The sequence below is a fragment of the Mesoplodon bidens genome (assembly GCF_964165515.1).
Source record: "Mesoplodon bidens genome assembly, contig: HAP1_SCAFFOLD_289, whole genome shotgun sequence".
In the NCBI taxonomy this organism is placed as follows: domain Eukaryota; kingdom Metazoa; phylum Chordata; class Mammalia; order Artiodactyla; family Ziphiidae; genus Mesoplodon; species Mesoplodon bidens.
The window spans coordinates 489,733-508,643 of NW_027672374.1; the positions used below are offsets into that span (position 1 = coordinate 489,733).

The 18,911-nt window shown below is 37.8% G+C and overlaps 1 protein-coding gene across 1 annotated transcript; it reads left to right on the plus strand.

Annotated features, from left to right (window-relative positions):
• Positions 1 to 3,072: 3,072 nt before the first annotated feature.
• Positions 3,073 to 16,195, plus strand: LOC308610305 (centrosomal protein of 78 kDa-like; the record flags this gene model as incomplete). The annotated part of the gene is made up of 4 exons (XM_081259489.1): positions 3,073 to 3,522; positions 6,167 to 6,305; positions 15,347 to 15,424; positions 16,100 to 16,195. The coding sequence occupies exons 1-4, from the start codon at positions 3,266 to 3,268 to the stop codon at positions 16,193 to 16,195; spliced, it is 570 nt and encodes a 189-aa protein (XP_081115615.1). The 5' UTR covers positions 3,073 to 3,265.
• Positions 16,196 to 18,911: the final 2,716 nt, after the last annotated feature.

An 18,911-nucleotide genomic window follows, 5' to 3' on the forward strand; every position in this document is an offset into this window, starting at 1 on the left:
ATATCAGGACTTGGTTTGTTATCTTGGATGCCCTGGTTTGATATCTTAGATGCTCTTTAGGTATCTAAGCGTCTGGATGGTGCTCAGACTGTACTTTGTATCCAAAGGTATCCAAAGCCACTTTAGATGCAAAATGTTTCAAGTTGACCTTTGCTGCTGCCAAAATAGTAGCCACTGTGGGCAGTCTGCAAGATGGCATCTTAGGTTTCTGAGGAAGAAATTAGAATACACAAAGGGGGAAATAAGTGTATAATTATATAATGTAGATTTCATATTTAAATGTCTGGGAAAAGCAATAATTAGTTGGCTTTTGGTTTTAAATGGAAATAGCCACTCATTGGAAAATAATTAGTCTAATTTCAATTCATTTTACTTTAGATCATTCTGTGATGAAAACAGTTACCAAACAAGTTCTCCAGATAGAAGGAGTGCCAAGTCAGAGGTATATAGCATGTTTCAGTTCTCTTGGAAGAATTTCTCTTTAATGGCTTGGTTTTCTTTCTTTCTTAAAAGAAAATTATCAAGGTACTTTCTGCCATCTTAAAACTAAGATTTTAGTCAAATCAAATGGCTTTTCTGTTTTTGAAAATGTTGTGTGATGCTTTAATTTAGGTTCCCAGATATGCAGATTGAAAACCTTTTAACTTTTTACTTTCTGTAACATATTATCGTTAGTCACAAATAGTCTTTTTTTTTTTTTTGGTGATAAGAATGAATAGCAGGAGCAGCATTTGTGAAACCAAATCTAATATATGAAACTGACTCTTTCTTGTGAGTAAATTTGAATTTTGAAACAGCAAAACAATAAGGTTTAATAAAAAGGAAAATAAATTTTTTATGTTTATGATCTGCCAATTTCCCAGAAAGAGTTTTGTGGTGACTTTAGTTATATACCAGATACATTAAAATCACCAGTGGACAACACATCTTTTATTCAGGTGCCCTCTGAAAGTTTTAAAAATTTGTTGACTTCATATCACTGAACGGTCCACTTTAAAATGGTTAAAATTATAAATTTTCTTTTTTGTGTAGTTTACCACAATTTTTAAAAAATGTGTTGTTTGAAGATTTTTGGGTTTTATAAAGGTATTGTATTAGCATAAAAATGAAAAATTTAAAAGACCACCTCTAATCCCATTATCCTATCAAGCAATATTTACATTTTTATTTTCTCTTCCTGCTGTCTATAAACATAATTCCACATAGCTTCAATATAATTTGCCATTCTTATCTTTTCATACTAAATTTAAATTCTGTGATTCATAGTTAATACTTTTTAACATTGCATTCACAAGGTTTCATTGAGTAGGTCAATTTTTTAAATTGGTGAAAAATTGGAAATAACCTAAAATAAACTATTGTAAACATCTTCATAAATACAGCTTTTTTTTTCTACTTAAAGTTGTATGTTTTTGATTCTCTATTAATCAACTTGCTTGGACAATAGTGTATTAAATAAGTTGTTAAGAGTGTTTATGAAGTCAAAAAAAAGCTTATGATCGTCTGCCAATTGTTATTTCAAGAGAGTGATATTTTAATAATCAAATAGTACATTCAAAGAAGTTAAGATTTGTGATATCACACTAATTAGATATTATTATTAAAAATTTATATCATATGTAAAGCATTCTTAAAATAGCTACATTGACTTTTGCTATGATATTAGAAATGGAAATATATATAAATAAAACATGTATATGTAAAACATATTAGGAATTCTGTAAAATTAGTACAGAATAATAGGGCATCATGGAATGAGAACAGTTAAACATTTTTTTTTAGTTAGCATGATTAAACAAAGTGGAAATGTAACTGAAGTATACAAGCTCATTGAGCTCTTTTAAGAGTAATTTTATTTCTTGGGCTTTTTTTTGTATTTGCCTCCGTTATTTGGAGCAAATAACGGAGGTTATTTAGAGGTAAGCCAAATCAGTATCTGGGTATATACCTAGATCCAGGTGAGTATAGGGGTGAAATAATGGTGTGAATTGTGTCACATTTATATTGTACTTATGTATGCCTAATAAAAGATGGGAACTTTTATTAGAAATTTTTTAATCTTCTAACAAGAAAAGTGTAATTTAAAAAAAGTTTAATACAAATGTATTTGCATTAGTTTCTGAAAGTAAAGGAAGGGTATACACATAAAAACCATATGCATACAAACATTTTTTTTGATGGCAATTAAGTTAAAAAACAATAAAATAGCACAAAATGAACTGAGCTCCTATATATTTTTAAGAGGCATGTAAATCACACAGGATCGTGTGGTGATTATCAATAAGCTACACTCTATGAAATATTTGTCCTATATTACCGCATACACTCCATTTTACCCTGCATCCTAATGCTGCTAAAATATAGTAGAAAGCAGCAGCATAGCACAGGGAGATCAGCTTGGTGCTTTGCGATGACCTAGAGGGGTGGGATAGGGAGGGTGGGAGGGAGGCTCAAGAGGGTGGGATATGGGGACATGTGTATGCATATGGCTGATTCGCTTTGTTGTGTAACAGAAACTAACACAGAATTGTGAAGCAGTTATACTCCAATCAAGATCTATTAAAATAAATAAATAAAATAACATAAAATATAGTAGCTTTGAAGGATAAATATAACCATTTTAACCTATGATGTTTGTTTTCAGTAAATTTAAATTAAATATTTAAATGTGAATTTTAATATATGGCTTGTTCTAAGTAAAATATTAACACGTAGGTCTGGTTTTTGCAACCAAATGTTTCATATGAAGATACTTGCCTCTTTACTACTGAAATATAGGGTAAGTCTCCACATTTCACTCTTTCATCCAGTGGGTTTCATTTGTTTTTGTGTGTGTTTTCTATATGAAATCAAAGGAGCAGTGAAGGTTGACAGGCTTATAGGAGGGTAAAATTGACTCACCTACCCCCCAGCAACTTGCAGCCTTATAACTTGTATTGTTTTTACATAGAAAAATTCATCTTAAATTTAACTTTTGGTCTACTTCTGAAGATTCTGTTTGGCAGAAGTCATGGGTGTATCTGTGTTTCTGTGTCCTTGAGATTCAGAAATGCCAAAGGTGTTCTAAGATTCAGGAAACTTGAGTGTTTCTGCATGATACATAAAATGTATCATACTTTGGGATTTTTTTTAAACTTTATTTTTGTATTTCTGCACATCTCAATACTTTTGTTTTAGTTAAAATAACTTGTTACTGTAGAGAACTTATATTTTTTAAAAATGCTGGCTTATGTAAAACCTTTGTACAAAACCGATCCTCTTTTTAATGGGCTTGGCATCATTGTCAAGTGCCTTTTTGATTCCTTTCGACGTGTGCACGTGTGACAGTTGCTCTGTAGACCTTTGGTGCATCTTGATTCCTTCTTTTCATGCTTTGTCAAACGTAGTCTTGGCCGCAAAGAAGCCTGTAAGTAATGGAAGGAAACACTCTGCTGGTAAAGAATGTTACCCTCCTGAACCGCTACCACCTGGAGTGTCTGGTTTCCGGCCATTGTGTCCTGCAGAAAGTGCAAAAAGCAACAGGTAACCTGTTTGCATTCCCTGTCTTTTTCAGTCATTTAGAGTTCTTTATTTTGGGACTTCTATTATGTGGGTGGTCTCTGGTGCTTTCTGTGGAGGAAAAAAGGTAACTCACACATGGCTTCTGCCTAATGAGCCCTCTAAGGAAGAAAAATTAAAAGTAATGGGGAGTTTCAAGTTGTTTCTCAAGTGTCACAACAAAGGTAACTCCGTGGGAGTCTTGAGGAGACTAAAATTATCACCAATTGTGCATGTGAGAAAAGTTTCATTAAAGGCAGGTGTAGTTGAGCGAAGCCCTACAGCACAGAAGTAGGAATTTGGATACGTACAAATGGGAAAAAAGACATTTTAGGAACGGGAAATAGTTTAATGCAGAATGGATGAAAAATATGCATTAGACCTATTCTAAATCAACTGGCTTATTAACTCAGTAAATCAGATTTAGTGAGTCAAACTAGCATTACCTGATTTCTTATCCAGGGGATAGCTGTTCATAGTAATTTTTGTCACAGAACAGTAAATAAAATGGTTGAATTATAGCTTTAGGCTTGGTAAGTGAAATAGATGGCTCTAGATGATCTTCAGGTGACTTACTTGGTAGTAATCACGAAATTGGGGATTAACAATTGCTTAAGAAAACAAAGAGAATTGATTTTGAATAGTACTTGAAGTAGTTACTGTGTAAAATATCTGTTCAGTTGCTCATGTTAAATGGATGTTTCTAATCCCCACTGGACAACCGACTACTTTTTTGCAAATGGTAATGTGAATTGCTGTTGCATAAACTATAGTGTTGAATCCCCAGTGTTTGCACTTGAGTTTCACAGCTCTGTGGTTTCCTATCTTCTTCCTGAGACACTTAATCGCAGGTCCATCCTCGTCACACAGGGTGGTAAATTAGAGAACGATTAATATCACCATTTAAAAAAGTGAGACTGAAATCTCAACCATCCTGAGCATAGGCGCTGAAGGGGCCTCTCAGCAGTTCAGAGAGTTATTACCAAGCCAGTCGGCTGAATTCTGTTCTGTTTTCTCCGTAGCAGAGGCCTCCAGGTCCTTGTTTTGAGCTTATTTATTTTTATACACAATTCTGTATGGATACTGTTCATACTACTAAATAGTTGTATTAAGTGGGTTTAACTGGTGATGTATTTACATGAAGATCTAACTTCGTTTTGTTGATATCTTTTTAGGGGCTTTCCATTCATCAAAGCTTGTGATGTAGGTAATCAGTTGCTGGTGTGTAGCTATCATATTTATGATATATAGGGCTTGAACTGGGAAAGGTGGATGGTCATTCTTCTTGCTTTTTAAACTGACAGAGCCTTACAAGAAGCATTTCCCTCTCTGAAATAAATCCATGTAAAACATGTTTGGTCGCTCTCCCAATGCAACTGTGTAGTTGTGTGGATTTGGCACACAACGGGCAGCCTTGTGGCTATGTCTGTAAACAAGGAAGCCTGTTTTCCAGTCCGCAAATCAGCTGTTACCCAGTGAAGTGAACTTGGCTGCCATTTCTGACCCCTCACACGGAGCTGTCATACTCAAGAATGTTCACACGTTTTCAAGAAACGTTGTTTGCGGGCTATATGTACAAAGTCCTGATCTGAAAGCCAATATAAAGCAGCATCTCCCAAACCTCTGCTCTCTCACCAAGGCCACACACATTCCCTCACTTATGGCCTCATGGCAAGCTAATACTGTCGGTATCAGATTCTCCTTCCCAGTGGTCTTGGGAGACTGCGTAGTTGGTCTGTGAAAGGCACCACTGCTGAGGTTGAGAGAAGAGCATCTTGGGTGTCAGTCCTGGCCTTGCATTCCCAGAGAGAGGGGTGTGCACCTCGTTCTCCTGTTAGGGTTTTCCTATGCTGCAGGGTTTGCTGCTTGTTGTCAAAATGATGTCCTAGTGACTTGTCTTCTGCATGGTTATATAATCCCAGCACAGTTCTTTATGATCTGTAGACTTTTATGGAGTTGTGGCACGGTCAGTTTTTAAATGTTTGGAAATGTCCTATTGAACAACATTGCAGTGGCAGTGAAGCTTGCTGGGAGAATTGTTGCCCTAGTTTTGGCTTAAGGGTGGTGAGAAGATGAAATTTTTGATGGGTCAGTTTTAGTTGTGTATGTGTATGTGATTTATTTTTTTAAATTCTAATGTCTGTTATTCACAGCTTAGATATGTTGACTTTCTGATTATTCATCAGTCCCTTTACTGATGTATTTTCCTCTGAAAACTACATTTTCTTCCAGACTGTTTTTGTCTGATGGTGAAGAATAAATTTTTCATTTGCAGTATAAAGTTGATCTGAGAAAAAATGTTTACCTTGGATCTTCACTTGGCTTCTGTGAAAGAAACTTAATAAAATAATATGGACAATTCCCATTACTAATCCTAAGCATGTACAACAGAGGTCTGTACAGTAACATAGCAAAAATAAGTTCCTGTAATTTTACTTAGTCATTGCCTGTTTCAGACTAAGGAGCAGTGAGAGACATTTATAAAGAATGATACCTCAGTTCACTTTTGTTAAATGTCCTCTAATATTTGGATACTTGGTATCTGGCTTGTGTTGTCTTTTATACAATCTTGTCTTCTTTCTTTGCACTTTAGTTTAACAACTCTGTGATTTCTTATCTTCTTCCTCAGACACTCAGGTCCATCAGAATTTCTTATGACTGTGACTGTAGAGAGTCCTTCCTCCTCAGAAGTGGAAGAGGCTGATGATTCCTCAGAACGTGGTCAGGAAGAGCCAGACAAAATCCGTTTGAAACAAGGAGCAGTGCAGGTACAAAGTTATCACTTTAAAGCCATAGAGAAGATTATTTTTCAAATGGAAGCCTGATTGCAACACTGCACAGCTTGTGTGAGGGTTCTGTTTTCTCCTCCCATCTGCATTGTATCCCCTTGAATGATTCCTTAAGCTTAGACCAAGGTGAATGGTGGACATTTGAACTCTAAGACACTAAAATCAAAACATGTCGTTAGTAATATATTTTCCTTTCCTTAGAACCTTAGTATATTAGATTTAGGGAGAACCTCAGTGATCATAAGATAAGGAAATTGAGTTCTGAATGAATACAGTCAGCTGATTCAGTGATCTTGTTTTACAGATGAGAAAATTGACAGTTGTAGTTGAACTCTCTTTTTATAAGAGGAAAATATGGCCTCATTTTAAATAAAAGTAAAGTTGAAAAAAGTTTTGATGTTGATATTCTCCGTTCCTAAAATCAAAAATATCAAGAAGCTACATTCTATTACCAGATAAACCTGACCTCTAATGTCATTCCATACTTTTGTTCGTATGGACAGAAAAGAAAAATAGATTTTTATAAGAAATTTTTGCACCTCAAAATTAGTATATTTATTTTATTTCAACTTTAATGCAGAGCTGAACATTTCTAGTAAATAAAGGAACACCATTTGGGGGGGACCTTGTCTTTGTGCTACAAAGTCCATGTTTAATTTTTAAAAATTATTTAATATGACTTTCTCTTCATATGAAACATGACACTTGACAGGTTTCAGAACTAATTATCCCATTATTGTAGGACTACGGGAATTACTCTTTGATTTTCAAAAGAGAAAGTTAGATTTTTATTTTTTAATTAAAATTAATGATAATATAGAGAAATTTTAAGAAAAGAACTTAGAAAATTATGAAATGTTAGAGTAGGAGAAATCTATAGTTCATGTAGATTTACTCCTTTTCGTTTTATAAATGAGCACCTACAATTTGTAGAATGTAAGTGGTTTATTACTAAATGGCAGAGTATGAGAAGACCCTAGAGCATCTAACCCACATTCCTTGTTATTTTAGATGTGGTGTATTCATTTCCTTCACGAATAGACCACGAGATTGTATTTCTAAAAGCAGTAATAGACACTGGGGAAGTCCAAGAAGTTTAAACACTGGGACCACAGAATAGCAGATTCAGAATGCACTGAGAACCCTTTTAGCTCTTCTCTGTTTTGACAAGACACTACAATGATGGTATCAAAGTGTTTCAGTATATAAGCCCACAACAATCAAGAGATTTCAACATAGTTTTCAAAGACAGAAGACAGGTGGAAGAGTGTGAAACCGAAGCAGTAGGACAGAGGAAAAGCATCACCTAGAATATGCACAGGGACCACCTGCAACTGAGGAGGATTCTGACCCCACCTGAAAAAGTAGCCCCATGCTCAGGTGCGCATGTAGGAGAGAGGGTGGAGTTAGTTAAAAGTGTGACTGAGATAGGGGAGCTCATTGAAGGGTTGTGTTTGGAGGAGTGGACTCCCAGCCCTGCCCTCACGCTCCTGAAATAAGATGATTTCATTTTGAAAACAGTGAAACTGGCGAGAACTGGGGCAGCTTGTGTGAGTTTTTATACCCTAGAAAATTCTGTTTGGGGGAGATCCTGTTACAATTACTCCCCACTTCTTCCTGCATAAGAAGCCAATCAATCGTTGACTTCAGGGAGCTTTCTGCACTCATTCTTAAATAGAAAATAACTGTCATTTGCCTGTTAGTTGAGTAAAGCTTACAACATGAGAGAGGGGGAAAGAGTGCAAACATATCCTAGTAGGACCAGGGACAATTTAGGGAACAGAATAATTTAAGAAAAAACCCTAATTAGTATCCTGAGAGAGGTTAAAAAAGAGCTAGCAACTATAAAATAAGACTAGGGTATTAATGAAAAGGAGGATGGTCAGAAAGCAAGAGAGGTCTCCTGGAAATGAAAATATGGTTGCTGAAATAAATTCAGTAGGAATTTAAAACCTTTCTCAGTATATAAAAAAGAAAGACACAATGGAAAATGTGATAGAAATATGTTAGAGAGGCTGCATCTGGGAGATCCCGCATGTTACTATTAGAAAGTCCAGACCCAGAAAAAAAATGGAGGGAAGCTGTCAAAGGGCAACAAAATTCCCCACAGCTGAAAGTAGACATCAGGCCTCAGATTGAAAATAGTTATGCAAGACGAGCAAGAATAGACTCATACCTAGGCACCCTTCATTGTGAAACTTTAAAATACTGAAAAAATAAATTAAAATAGAATAAAATACTGAGAGGATACATCCATTCCAGAGAGAAAACTACTGGTCACCTAATAAAAAGGTTAAAATCTGACTTTATCATACTTGTCATCAGCACCATGGATCCTGGAAGGCATTAGAAAGATACCTCCAAAGTTTTTCAGGCACATAATTTTCACCCTAGGGGTTTGTATCCAGCCAAACTATGAGTCATAAGTGGAGGCTGAAGAAGATATTTTGTACCCAAAGAAATTTGAACAATTGACCTCCTGTGCTACACCTTAAGCTATTTATAGAAATAATCCAGCAAAATGAGGCAATAAACCAAGAAGGAAGGTAATAGGGGATTCAGTGCAGATTGCAGCTAGTCTAGAGTGGAGAGACTTCTACTGATTGTGTGATTGAGAGCTTAGAAACACCTTGAGGCATATTGTACTTACTAGGTGTTAGGCACTGTTGGAAGGGAGGAGGGAGAGGAAGAGGAGAAGGAACTTGAACTCCAGAGGAGAAAAGGCTATACGGACATAAACCTGAAGCAAACTAAACTATGGTTGATTTTTAACCTACTATTGGTGAGGAAGGGAAGAATCCATTTAAACTGGACACTATAGATGTCCCCCTTCTCAGTGACACACAGGGGTAATGACCACCTAATTTGTTGTCCAAACCGGAACTTGTCCAAACTCCTTCCACTTCAATAGTGTAAGGAGGCACTCTAATTCTGTAACATCAGGACAACAGGTATAAACTGGAACAGCCCAAGGCGGCTTGGGGTATGTGGTCACCCTGCACAAGGGCAGTGACACTGGCACGGTATGGAACGAGGTGTAGTCTATACACAGAGACACAGTACATCTGCAGGGGGCAATATTAATGTCATTGTAAGAATGGCAATGCTGTCTTGGTTTGCAGCTTTTATTGTCAACTTGCATGTAATCACAACTAACGTAAACTATACTTAGTATGTATTAGTATTAACTTGGTATGTACTGAAATGTATTGTGTACTAGTATGTATTTAGTATATATTAGGCTCTAAGTGTTTTTGCATATATTAACTCATTTAATCCTCTGAATAGCCTTATGAGGTTGGTGCTAATATCATTCCCACTTTTGAGAACAGGAAGCTAAGACAGGGAAGGAACTTGCCCAGGCTGTACCTAATTTAAGGTTGGATCGAGGCTTTGAGTTTAGGCTCTCTGCCTATTCTCTTAAACCTTACTCCGTACTGACTCTCAAATAACAGAAGACTTAACTGCACATAGAACAGAATATAAATTTCAACTTTGACAACGTAAAAGCTAGGTTTGGAAGGTAGACAGGAAGTAGGAAAAAGGGAAGATGGTATGAATGTCCTCATTTTACAAAGCGTGACGTTGAGAGACTTTCTAGTTGATCAACAATGTAGGTTTTTAAGTATATCACTACAAGTCAAAGAGATCATGAGCAGTGGAATAACTCATGATGACATAACTTTACTGAGCAGTGTGGACATAGGAAAGAGTGTAAAGGAACTAAACCCTTACTTATTAGTAAGTTAGAAAGTGAACAGATAATGCCCCCAATTTAGTGAGAAAATAATCATGGAAGAGTATTACTTGGAAATGGAGAAGAATTCAAAATAACAATAGTTGGACCTCCCTGATGGCGCAGTGGTTAAGAAACTGCTTGCCAAGGCAGGGGACACGGGTTCAAGCCCTGGTCCGGGAAGATCCCACATGCCGCGGAGCAGCGAAGCCCGTGCGCTACAACTACAGAGCCTGTGCTCTAGAGCCTGCGACCACAACTACTGAGTCCACGTGCCACAACTACTGAAGCCTGCACGCCTAGATCCTGTGCTTCATAACAAGAGAAGCCACTGCAATGAAGAGTAGCCCCCACTCTCCGCAACTAGAGAAAACCTGCACGTAGCAACGAAGACCCAATACAGCCAAAAGTAAATAGTAATAATAAAATAATAAAAAATAACAATATTTGACGTAAACCTCATAAAAAAGGAAATCCATACAGCCAGTAAACACAGAAAAGTGTACGACTTCATTAAGTAATAAGTGAAAAGTGAGTCAAAATCAAGGAAACTACATGTCAATCAGATTGACAAATACATAAATAAAAAGTCTGGTAGTATCAGGTATTGTAGACCTGGAGTACTATGGGAATCTTCTACCCTACTTACACTGGAGTATAAATCGACACAACTACTTTGGAAAGCATTTAGCCTCTCCATCAACTGAAGGTATATAAAGAGCCTGTGAGCCTGCAGCCCTCACCCCTGCCCTGTGTAAATGCACCAGAGTAACCGGTACAGCAGGATTCCTGTCCATGATTTGCATTAGCACAAACTGAAAACAAACCAAATGTCCTTAAGAGTCAAAAATTAAATAAATGATGTGTATTTGTACAGTGGGAAAACTATCCAGCAATACAGTTGAATGAACTAGAGCTACAGGCAGCAATGTGGATGAATTTTTTAAACCAATGTTGAGAGAAAGAAATAAGATAGAAAAGACTTCATATACTATGATCCTGTACCTAAAGTTAGATGTTGACACAACTAAACTCTTTTGTTAGGGATGCATGCAGGTTAAAGGAAATGACTGTCAAGAAGTGAGGTTGGTGTTTAACCGGGAAGAGGGAAGGAGCTTGTGATGAGAAGATATGGGGGGTTTTTGCGATGCTGACAAGTATGAATACTTTCAGATTCGAGTAGTGCTTATGTAAGTATTCTCTTTTTATTTGTCACATTGACAGTTTTGTTCTGTGCACTTCTCAGTACACATATCGTATTTTACAATTAAAAACTGCATAAAGAATCAGTCGCTTCTTGAGTGCTGGATGTGGGAGTGGGATGAGACCGTTTCATTTTAAGCCCTTCACTACTGTTTGCATTCGCATGTTCATTCATTCAGCATTAATTGCACATATTCTATGTACCAAGCTCTCTTCTAATTTTATATGTGTTTTAACTCATGTAATTCTCACAAGAGCTCTGTGATATGGGAGCTTATCTCCATTTTATAGATGAGGAAGTTGAGGCCTAGAGTTATAGAAGTTGTCCAAGGTTATATAGCTAATGCGTAGTGCCAGGCCCATTTGCCTCAGAGAATCTGAATATTTACAATATAATCTAAAAGAGAAATTTAATTACTAATTATAAGGAAAAAAGTTGCACATTAAAGAAGATGACAAGTTTTCATCTATCCAGTTAGAGAAAAACACACAGTCTTTCTTTCACACACATACATCTTATATGTACGTGTGTGGCAGGGATTTTCCTTATTAAGCAATTATTTATTGACCGTCTACGTTGTGCTAGGCACAGGTGCTGGGGATAAACACTTAATAAAATACACCCCCTATCTTCAAGTAACTTGCACTCTAAGTGAGGAAGTAAGCCAACAGTTATAGTAGAGGTTATATACCAAGTGATACATCGCTGATGGCAGTGTAAAATTTCAGAAATCTTTTGGAAAGAAGTCTGGAGATAGGTACCTCAGAGCCTTAAAAATGTTCATTTGCTTTGATCTCAAACTCATTTTTATGGATTTATTGTAATTATGTTATTCTCAATATGGAAAAAAGCCTTCATGCATAAAAACGGTTATTTTGTCTGATAATATTGAAAAGTTGGAAAGAATTTAAATGTGTAAAATGGTTAACCAGTAAACCCACTCAGTGGAATATTTTGTAGCCCACACAAAAAAATCAAGGTTATGAATCCCCTGATTATATGAGAAATGATTGATTTCAATGTTAAATGGAGAAAAGTTGAACATAAAATTTGATATCCAATATGATGGGAGCTTTGTCCCAGAAAAATCACCCTAGCCGGTGTACAGAAGGGAGGAAGGGAGAGCAGACGGCAGGAAGGAAAATTCTTCCAAAGCCTTATCATTAGTCTTACTTAAGTAATAGAATATCAAGCAATTTTACTTTCTAACTTTTTTGGTTCCATATTTCCCACGTAAGGGACACGAATTCTGAATACTTTGTAGGAGGAGGGTACACTTTTTCACAAAAATTTAACACTGTGTTCTAATTCCCTCCATTAGAGGGAGAAACTGTTGCATGTAATTGCACTTTGATGTGCTATTTCGAACCAGTCAGGAATTTTAGTCTACTTTCCTCTGACCGTGCTGAGGGTTTTTTGTTTTTTTGTTTATTTGTTTAGAATTTCTTTGAAATCAGTTTTAGAAGATTGATTAAACCATTATATTAAAAGTAGAGGAATTTTGCAATTTTTTTCCCTTTTTCCCCATTGAAAACTTGACTGGCTTTAGTAATGAAACATTAAAGAATTTGAAGTTCTTAGACTCTCAATTTTTTAAACATGTTCTGAATATAAAAATATATGTTCATTGAGCAAATGTTTGAAAACAATGAACAACTTCTTGAAGGAAATAAAAGCCACTTCTGCATGTACACACACCTAATCTGCTCTTTTGTCTTAAAAAAGTATCAGAAATATTTTGCCATGTCACTAACTACTCTTCTACATCAGAGAATTTGATTAAGCTTATGCATCATCTCCCAGGAAAAACGCACAGATACATTTTGAATGTAGCACTCCTGAAGCCCATTCATTAACTCTGGTTGAGACCTCTTGTTATTCTTAGTGGCTTCATAGCGCATTCCTTCAGACGATGAGCTGTTTTTATTTAAACCAGTCCCAATTCGGAGGCTCTTAGCTTTCTTCTAGGGTTTGGTTATAAACAATCTTATGACATCATGTTGGTAGATAAATCTTTGCCCACATCTTTGATTTCCTTAGGGTAAACTCCTGATGTAGGATTGTTGTTAGGTACCAAAAGCTACTCTCCAGAAAGTGATACCAGCTCCTCTCCCAATGATGGCAGGTAATAGAGTTCCTCATTCTTTAAGTGATTGTTCAAAGCAGTTAACATGTATAAATATATCTTACTGTTTTCATAAGTATAGGTATTATGATTGTTTATCACTGCATAAGAAACCACCCCAAAACAGTGGCCTAAAACAATGACAATCATTTATTTTGTTCACGAACCTGGAGGTTGAGTAGAATATTAATTCTTTTACTACACTCTTACTGAGTGAAAACAATACCTATTTGACTAGCTCAGAGTTCTGTAGGTCAGAAGTCCAGGCACAGCGTGACTGGGCTTCCTGCTCAGATACACACGGGAACATGTGGGTTCCCTCCTGAGAGTGTTAAAGCATGTGAAATTTAAGTGTAAGATATTGAGCCCCAAACGTTGGATGTTCACCATAGTTTGTGTGGGCCACAGAGCTGAAATCAAGATGTCAGTCTGGCTGTGTTACCGTCCAGAGGCTCTGGGAAAGAATGCCTACAGGCTTCTTCGGCTTGTTGGCATAATTCAGATTCTGCAGTTGCAGGACAGAGGTCCCCATTTCCTTGCTGGCTGTCAGTGGGGGGAGAGTTTCAGCTCCTAGAGGCCTCTCGCTTGCCTTCCCTGCCGCAGCATTGGACTTCTTCAGAGCCAGCAATGGAGAGTCTCCCTCTTGTCCCTTTTGTACTTCAATTCAGGAAGAGTTCAGGTCCTTTTCATGGGGTGCCTGAGTAGGCCACATCCACCTAAAATAATCTCCCTATCTTTAAAAATCAACTGATTTTGAACCTTAATTCCATGTGCAAAATCCCTTCACTACAGCACCTACATTTAGAGTTTGATTGGATAAGTGGAAGGTTTGTGTACTTCAGTAAGTGGTAATCTTGGGGGCTCTTGTCAGAATTCTGCCTATTGCAAGCAGTGTCCCCACTTCAAGGACCGAAGTGTCCTAGTTCCTAAAACTCCTAAGAGAGTTTATCAGTGTTCATTTTATTTCAGTGACCTTGGTGAAGGGAAGACTACCACCTCCGTGAGCAGGAATGGCAGCCAGCTTCCTGAGTCCACAGTGTGGCTCTGCTGCTTAGTGGTGTGACGTTGGCTGTGCTGCTCTGCTTACTCGACTTCTCTGCCTCTGTGTCCCTCATCTGTAAAATAACATGGAGTTAGTGATCGTTCTTTCCTCGTAGGGTTTTTTGTTTTATAAATTTATTTTTGGCTGCATTGGGTCTTCGTTGCTGCTCGCCAGCTTTCTCCAGTTGCGTCGAGCGGGGGGCTACTCTTCGTTGCGGTGCGGTGGCTTCTCTTATCGCGGAGCACAGGCTCTAGGCGCGCAGGCTTCAGTAGTTGTGGCACGTGGGTTCTAGAGCGTAGGCTCAGTAGTCGTGACGCACAGGCTTAGTTGCTCTGCGGCATGTGGGTTCTTCCTGGACTAGGGCTCGAACCCGTGTCCCTTGCACTGGCAGGCGGATTCTTAACCACTGTGCCAGTAGGGAAACCCCCTCTTAGGGTTTTGATGATTCGATTATTTAATACCCAGGGAACTCCAGGAACAGTGCTTGACTGTAAATTGCTTTAAAAGTGATTACTTTTTTAAAACATGCTTTTGAATCTGCAATTATGCAATACAGGTATGCTAAGCAGGTTCGTTAATAGGACTTCCTGCTATAAAGAGACCCACAAATAAAAATAGAATTTTTCTTTCTTGGTCATAACTTCTTATTTCTGACTTACTATGTTATATGCATATGCCTTTTATGGTGGGCTGCCACAAATTTATGTTGGAAAGAGTGGAATTTAAATAAATCTTTGCCAATTTGATAGATTTTGATCATTCATTTCACTGGCATGGTGTGGTATTACCAGTAGCAGACTAAAACCTGAGTTCGCTTCTGGCTCTGCCCCTAAACCCTGATGAGACCAATAGCTGGAAAGGCTTTTGGATATTATACTATGAATTACTTATAATATTGACTCTGTTTGCTTAGGAAACCCTGGAGGAGTGCCTAAAGCAGTTAAAGGAGGAAAGAGTAATAAGACTGAAGGCTGATAGACGAGTCAGTGAGGTAAACACGTTTCATCTGCTTTTGAGAGTGTTTTGGTTTTATTTTGGTTTGATTTTAAGCCATATACACATATTTTGTAAGCTTTAAAACTGTAATATGTTGCAAATTGGTTGTATCATAGGGACTTTTGCATTTACTGGTATTTAGTGATCATATGATCTATATTCCAGAAAGCATGTTTTTAAAGATGTGAAAATCTGGTTTTGTGTATGTGTGTGTGTGTGTGTGTGTGTGCTTTTATATGACATTAGCTTATTTCCTGTTCATGATTCTTTGATTCAAGAAGGCACTTTCTGTACATATATTGTATATACAGTAACATAAAAGACATGATGAGACTCTCCTGGCAATGAATTAGGAAGGAGAATCATTTAAATAAATTTAAGATATTGGAAAAGTTCTAAGAATGCAATGAAAGATAAAAATATATACTATGAGAATTACATTAGGTAATGTGCATGAAAGCAGGGCATAATCTAAAAAGTTCTATCTGAATATAATTTATCACAGGGTGAGTGTAGGGAGGAATTTTTGAAAGTGCATCCATTGGATTGGCAGACACTCACTCAATAAATGTTGAGCACCTGCTCATGTAAGGCGAAAGGGGCATCATGAACATTAACGGCCTTTCTGAGAAATACGAGAGCTGAGCTTACGGCGGTTTTAAGTGCATAGATGATGAGCGGAAGGGGAGGAGTGCACGGGGTGAATATTTTCAAGAAGCCAAAGAAAACAGTGGTGATTGGACATTTAATAAATCGGGTTGGGTAGGATTTAGGACTTTTAAACGTAAGCATGAGATATTTTGCTCACTAAAGTTAATTCTTAACATTCAGCAGAGTTGTAATATGTTTTGTTCAAATCAGATTCTATAATTCACTTTCTAATTTAAGGAAAACTTAAAGCAGGTAATTTTCTAATGTGGAATGAGGCTCCATTATGAATTGAACCAGTTAGAAATGTGATCTTTTGTGAAAGATCATTAATAAAACGGTAACTTTGGTTTATTTATATACCACCTAAGTGTTATATAGGAAACTTTGTTGGGTGCCTGTGGGTTTTGGTTATTATGTGATATGGTCTCTGTGTCTTTACTGGCGGAGGGTTACATTAATTATAAATTAATTACATTTTGAGTGTTTTAGTTTTGTTCCTTGAAACTAGGCAAGACTACTTTTTGTTTGTTTGTTTTTTGTTTTTGGGGTTTTTTTTTGCGGTATGTGAGCCTCTCACTGTTGTGGCCTCTCCCGTTGCGGAGCACAGGCTCCGGACGCACAGGCTCAGCGGCCATGGCTCACGGGCCCAGCCGCTACGCAGCATGTGGGATCTTCCTGGACTGGGGCACGAACCCGTGTCCCCTGCATCGGCAGGCAGACTCGCAACCACTGCGCCACCAGGGAAGCCCAAGGCAAGACTACTTTTGATGACAATGAGAAAAAATCATGTCAGACGTTTTCAGTCTTCTTGTATAGCTGGAACATGAAAATGCCCAGTTAAGAAACACAACTTTCTCTTTGTCTGAAGCCCTTCATGCCCACTCATTGACAAGCATGATCCTGGATGATGAAGGTGTTTTGGGCAGCACTGAGAATTCTTTCCAGAAGTTCCATGCTTTCCTGGTTCTCCTTAAAGATGCTGGGTTAGTTCATTTCTCTTCATGGCATTCTTTGCGACTATAATGGTAGTTTGCTGAGGAACTGGAGCAATTTTCATCACTTATGTGGCTATATTTAGCCAAATTTAGTGTAATTATAGGTAATATAGTTGACGTTTTAAAATGAGGAATTAAACTTTTTAAGAAATGCAAATAGGGAAGCCTGCTTTGGTAGAGTGTGGAGCCCATTATAAAAGAGTAACCTGTAGACAGAGTAATTAGTAGGTATAGTTGTTTTGTAAAGACTAAATTAAAGGCAGTTTTCATTGAAAATATTCGGGAATGCATAAGAATTTTCCTATCTTTCACTTATTTTGCTTGTTTGATAAGTTTGAATTAAAGTTATCTTTGCCTTAGACATAAAAATGATTATTAATCTGCAGGGGAGATATAGGTCAGTGGTTCTCAACCGGGAGCAATTTTGCTGAAAGAGGGAAGTGGAGATTGATAGTTGATGGAGTGGTGTTTTGTCAGTGAATGAATTGGTGTTGGTGTTGGGAAGGAAGGAACAAACACATTCTTGGAAACTGGAGGAAAGGTGGTAAAGAAGTGTGGGAATGGAGGTGTGACAGGCAGTGGACAGGGTGCATGGTACATACTGAAGCTGCTAGTGAGACAGTGGGATGTCTCCTAGAGGATGAATCTGGAAAGGGCTGAGGATTTGGGGGAGAGAGAGGCTTGTAGTCTGGAGTAGGATGTTGGCTTTTAAGATTTTAGAAGTAGGGCTTCCCTGGTGGCGGAGTGGTTGAGAGTCCGCCTGCCGATGCAGGGGACACGGGTTCGTGCCCCGGTCTGGGAGGATCCCGCATGGCGCGGAGCGGCTGGGCCCGAGAGCCATGGCCGCTGAGCCTGCGCGTCCGGAGCCTGTGCTCCGCAACGGGAGAGGCCACAGGAGTGAGAGGCCTGTGTACCGCAAAAAAAAAAAAAAAGAAAGAAAAAAAAAGATTTTAGAAGTATTTCATGATTGTAGGTCTGGGGAAATCTAAACTGCTCTTCTGTGATTATAATAACCTTTGTCTTTTCTCCTTTCCTCCTCTCGTCTAGGCTTGGGCAGTTGGCCACAATGGCTGGTATAGATCAGTCAGATTTTCATTTACTAGGTCGTCCCCAGATGAATTCTACTGTTAGCAGTCCACCTAAAGAAGAAAAGAAGGCACTTGAAGAAGGAAAATCAGAATCAAAACAGGGTGCCCCATAACAAATGCAAAATATCCAAGTAAATGGACAGAACAGCACTTAATGATTCTAAGAGTGATTAGCAAAAAGGAAATGACCGAGTCAGGGAGAAAACAATAATGATCAGTCTCTAATAGTTCACATGCTCGGGAGCTAGAAGACTCTGGAATCCTTTCCAAATCTGAGATTAGTAAATGTGTGCCCATTTCATGATACTGTACTTTTGTAAATAAGGAGACTGGAAGTCCTTGAGAAAATTTATGAGTTAAAGCAAACTATCCTTAATGAAGAAAGAAGACATTAGAGAAAATATTGCAGATTTTAAATTGTATAAACGTCTATTCTGTTTATATTTTATCTAGGTTTCTATTTGTATGCAGTCGGCTTACAATGAAGGAACACTGATGAAGGTACACATACTGATGTAATTTTTAAAATAAGTAATCCCGAGGTAGCTAATAGGTAACATATTAGAGTGAATCACCTGGTTATGGGAATGGGGGGGAACCCGTCAGCTTTTCCTCTGGCCTCACTTGGAGCCCCCATCAGCCAGTCTCAGGGCGGTCTTGGGACCTGACAGCCTGAGAACACAGCCTGGTCACAAACTGTTACGGTTTGCGTGTGCCTGGAGGGTAGAAGAGGAATGAGGGATCTTAC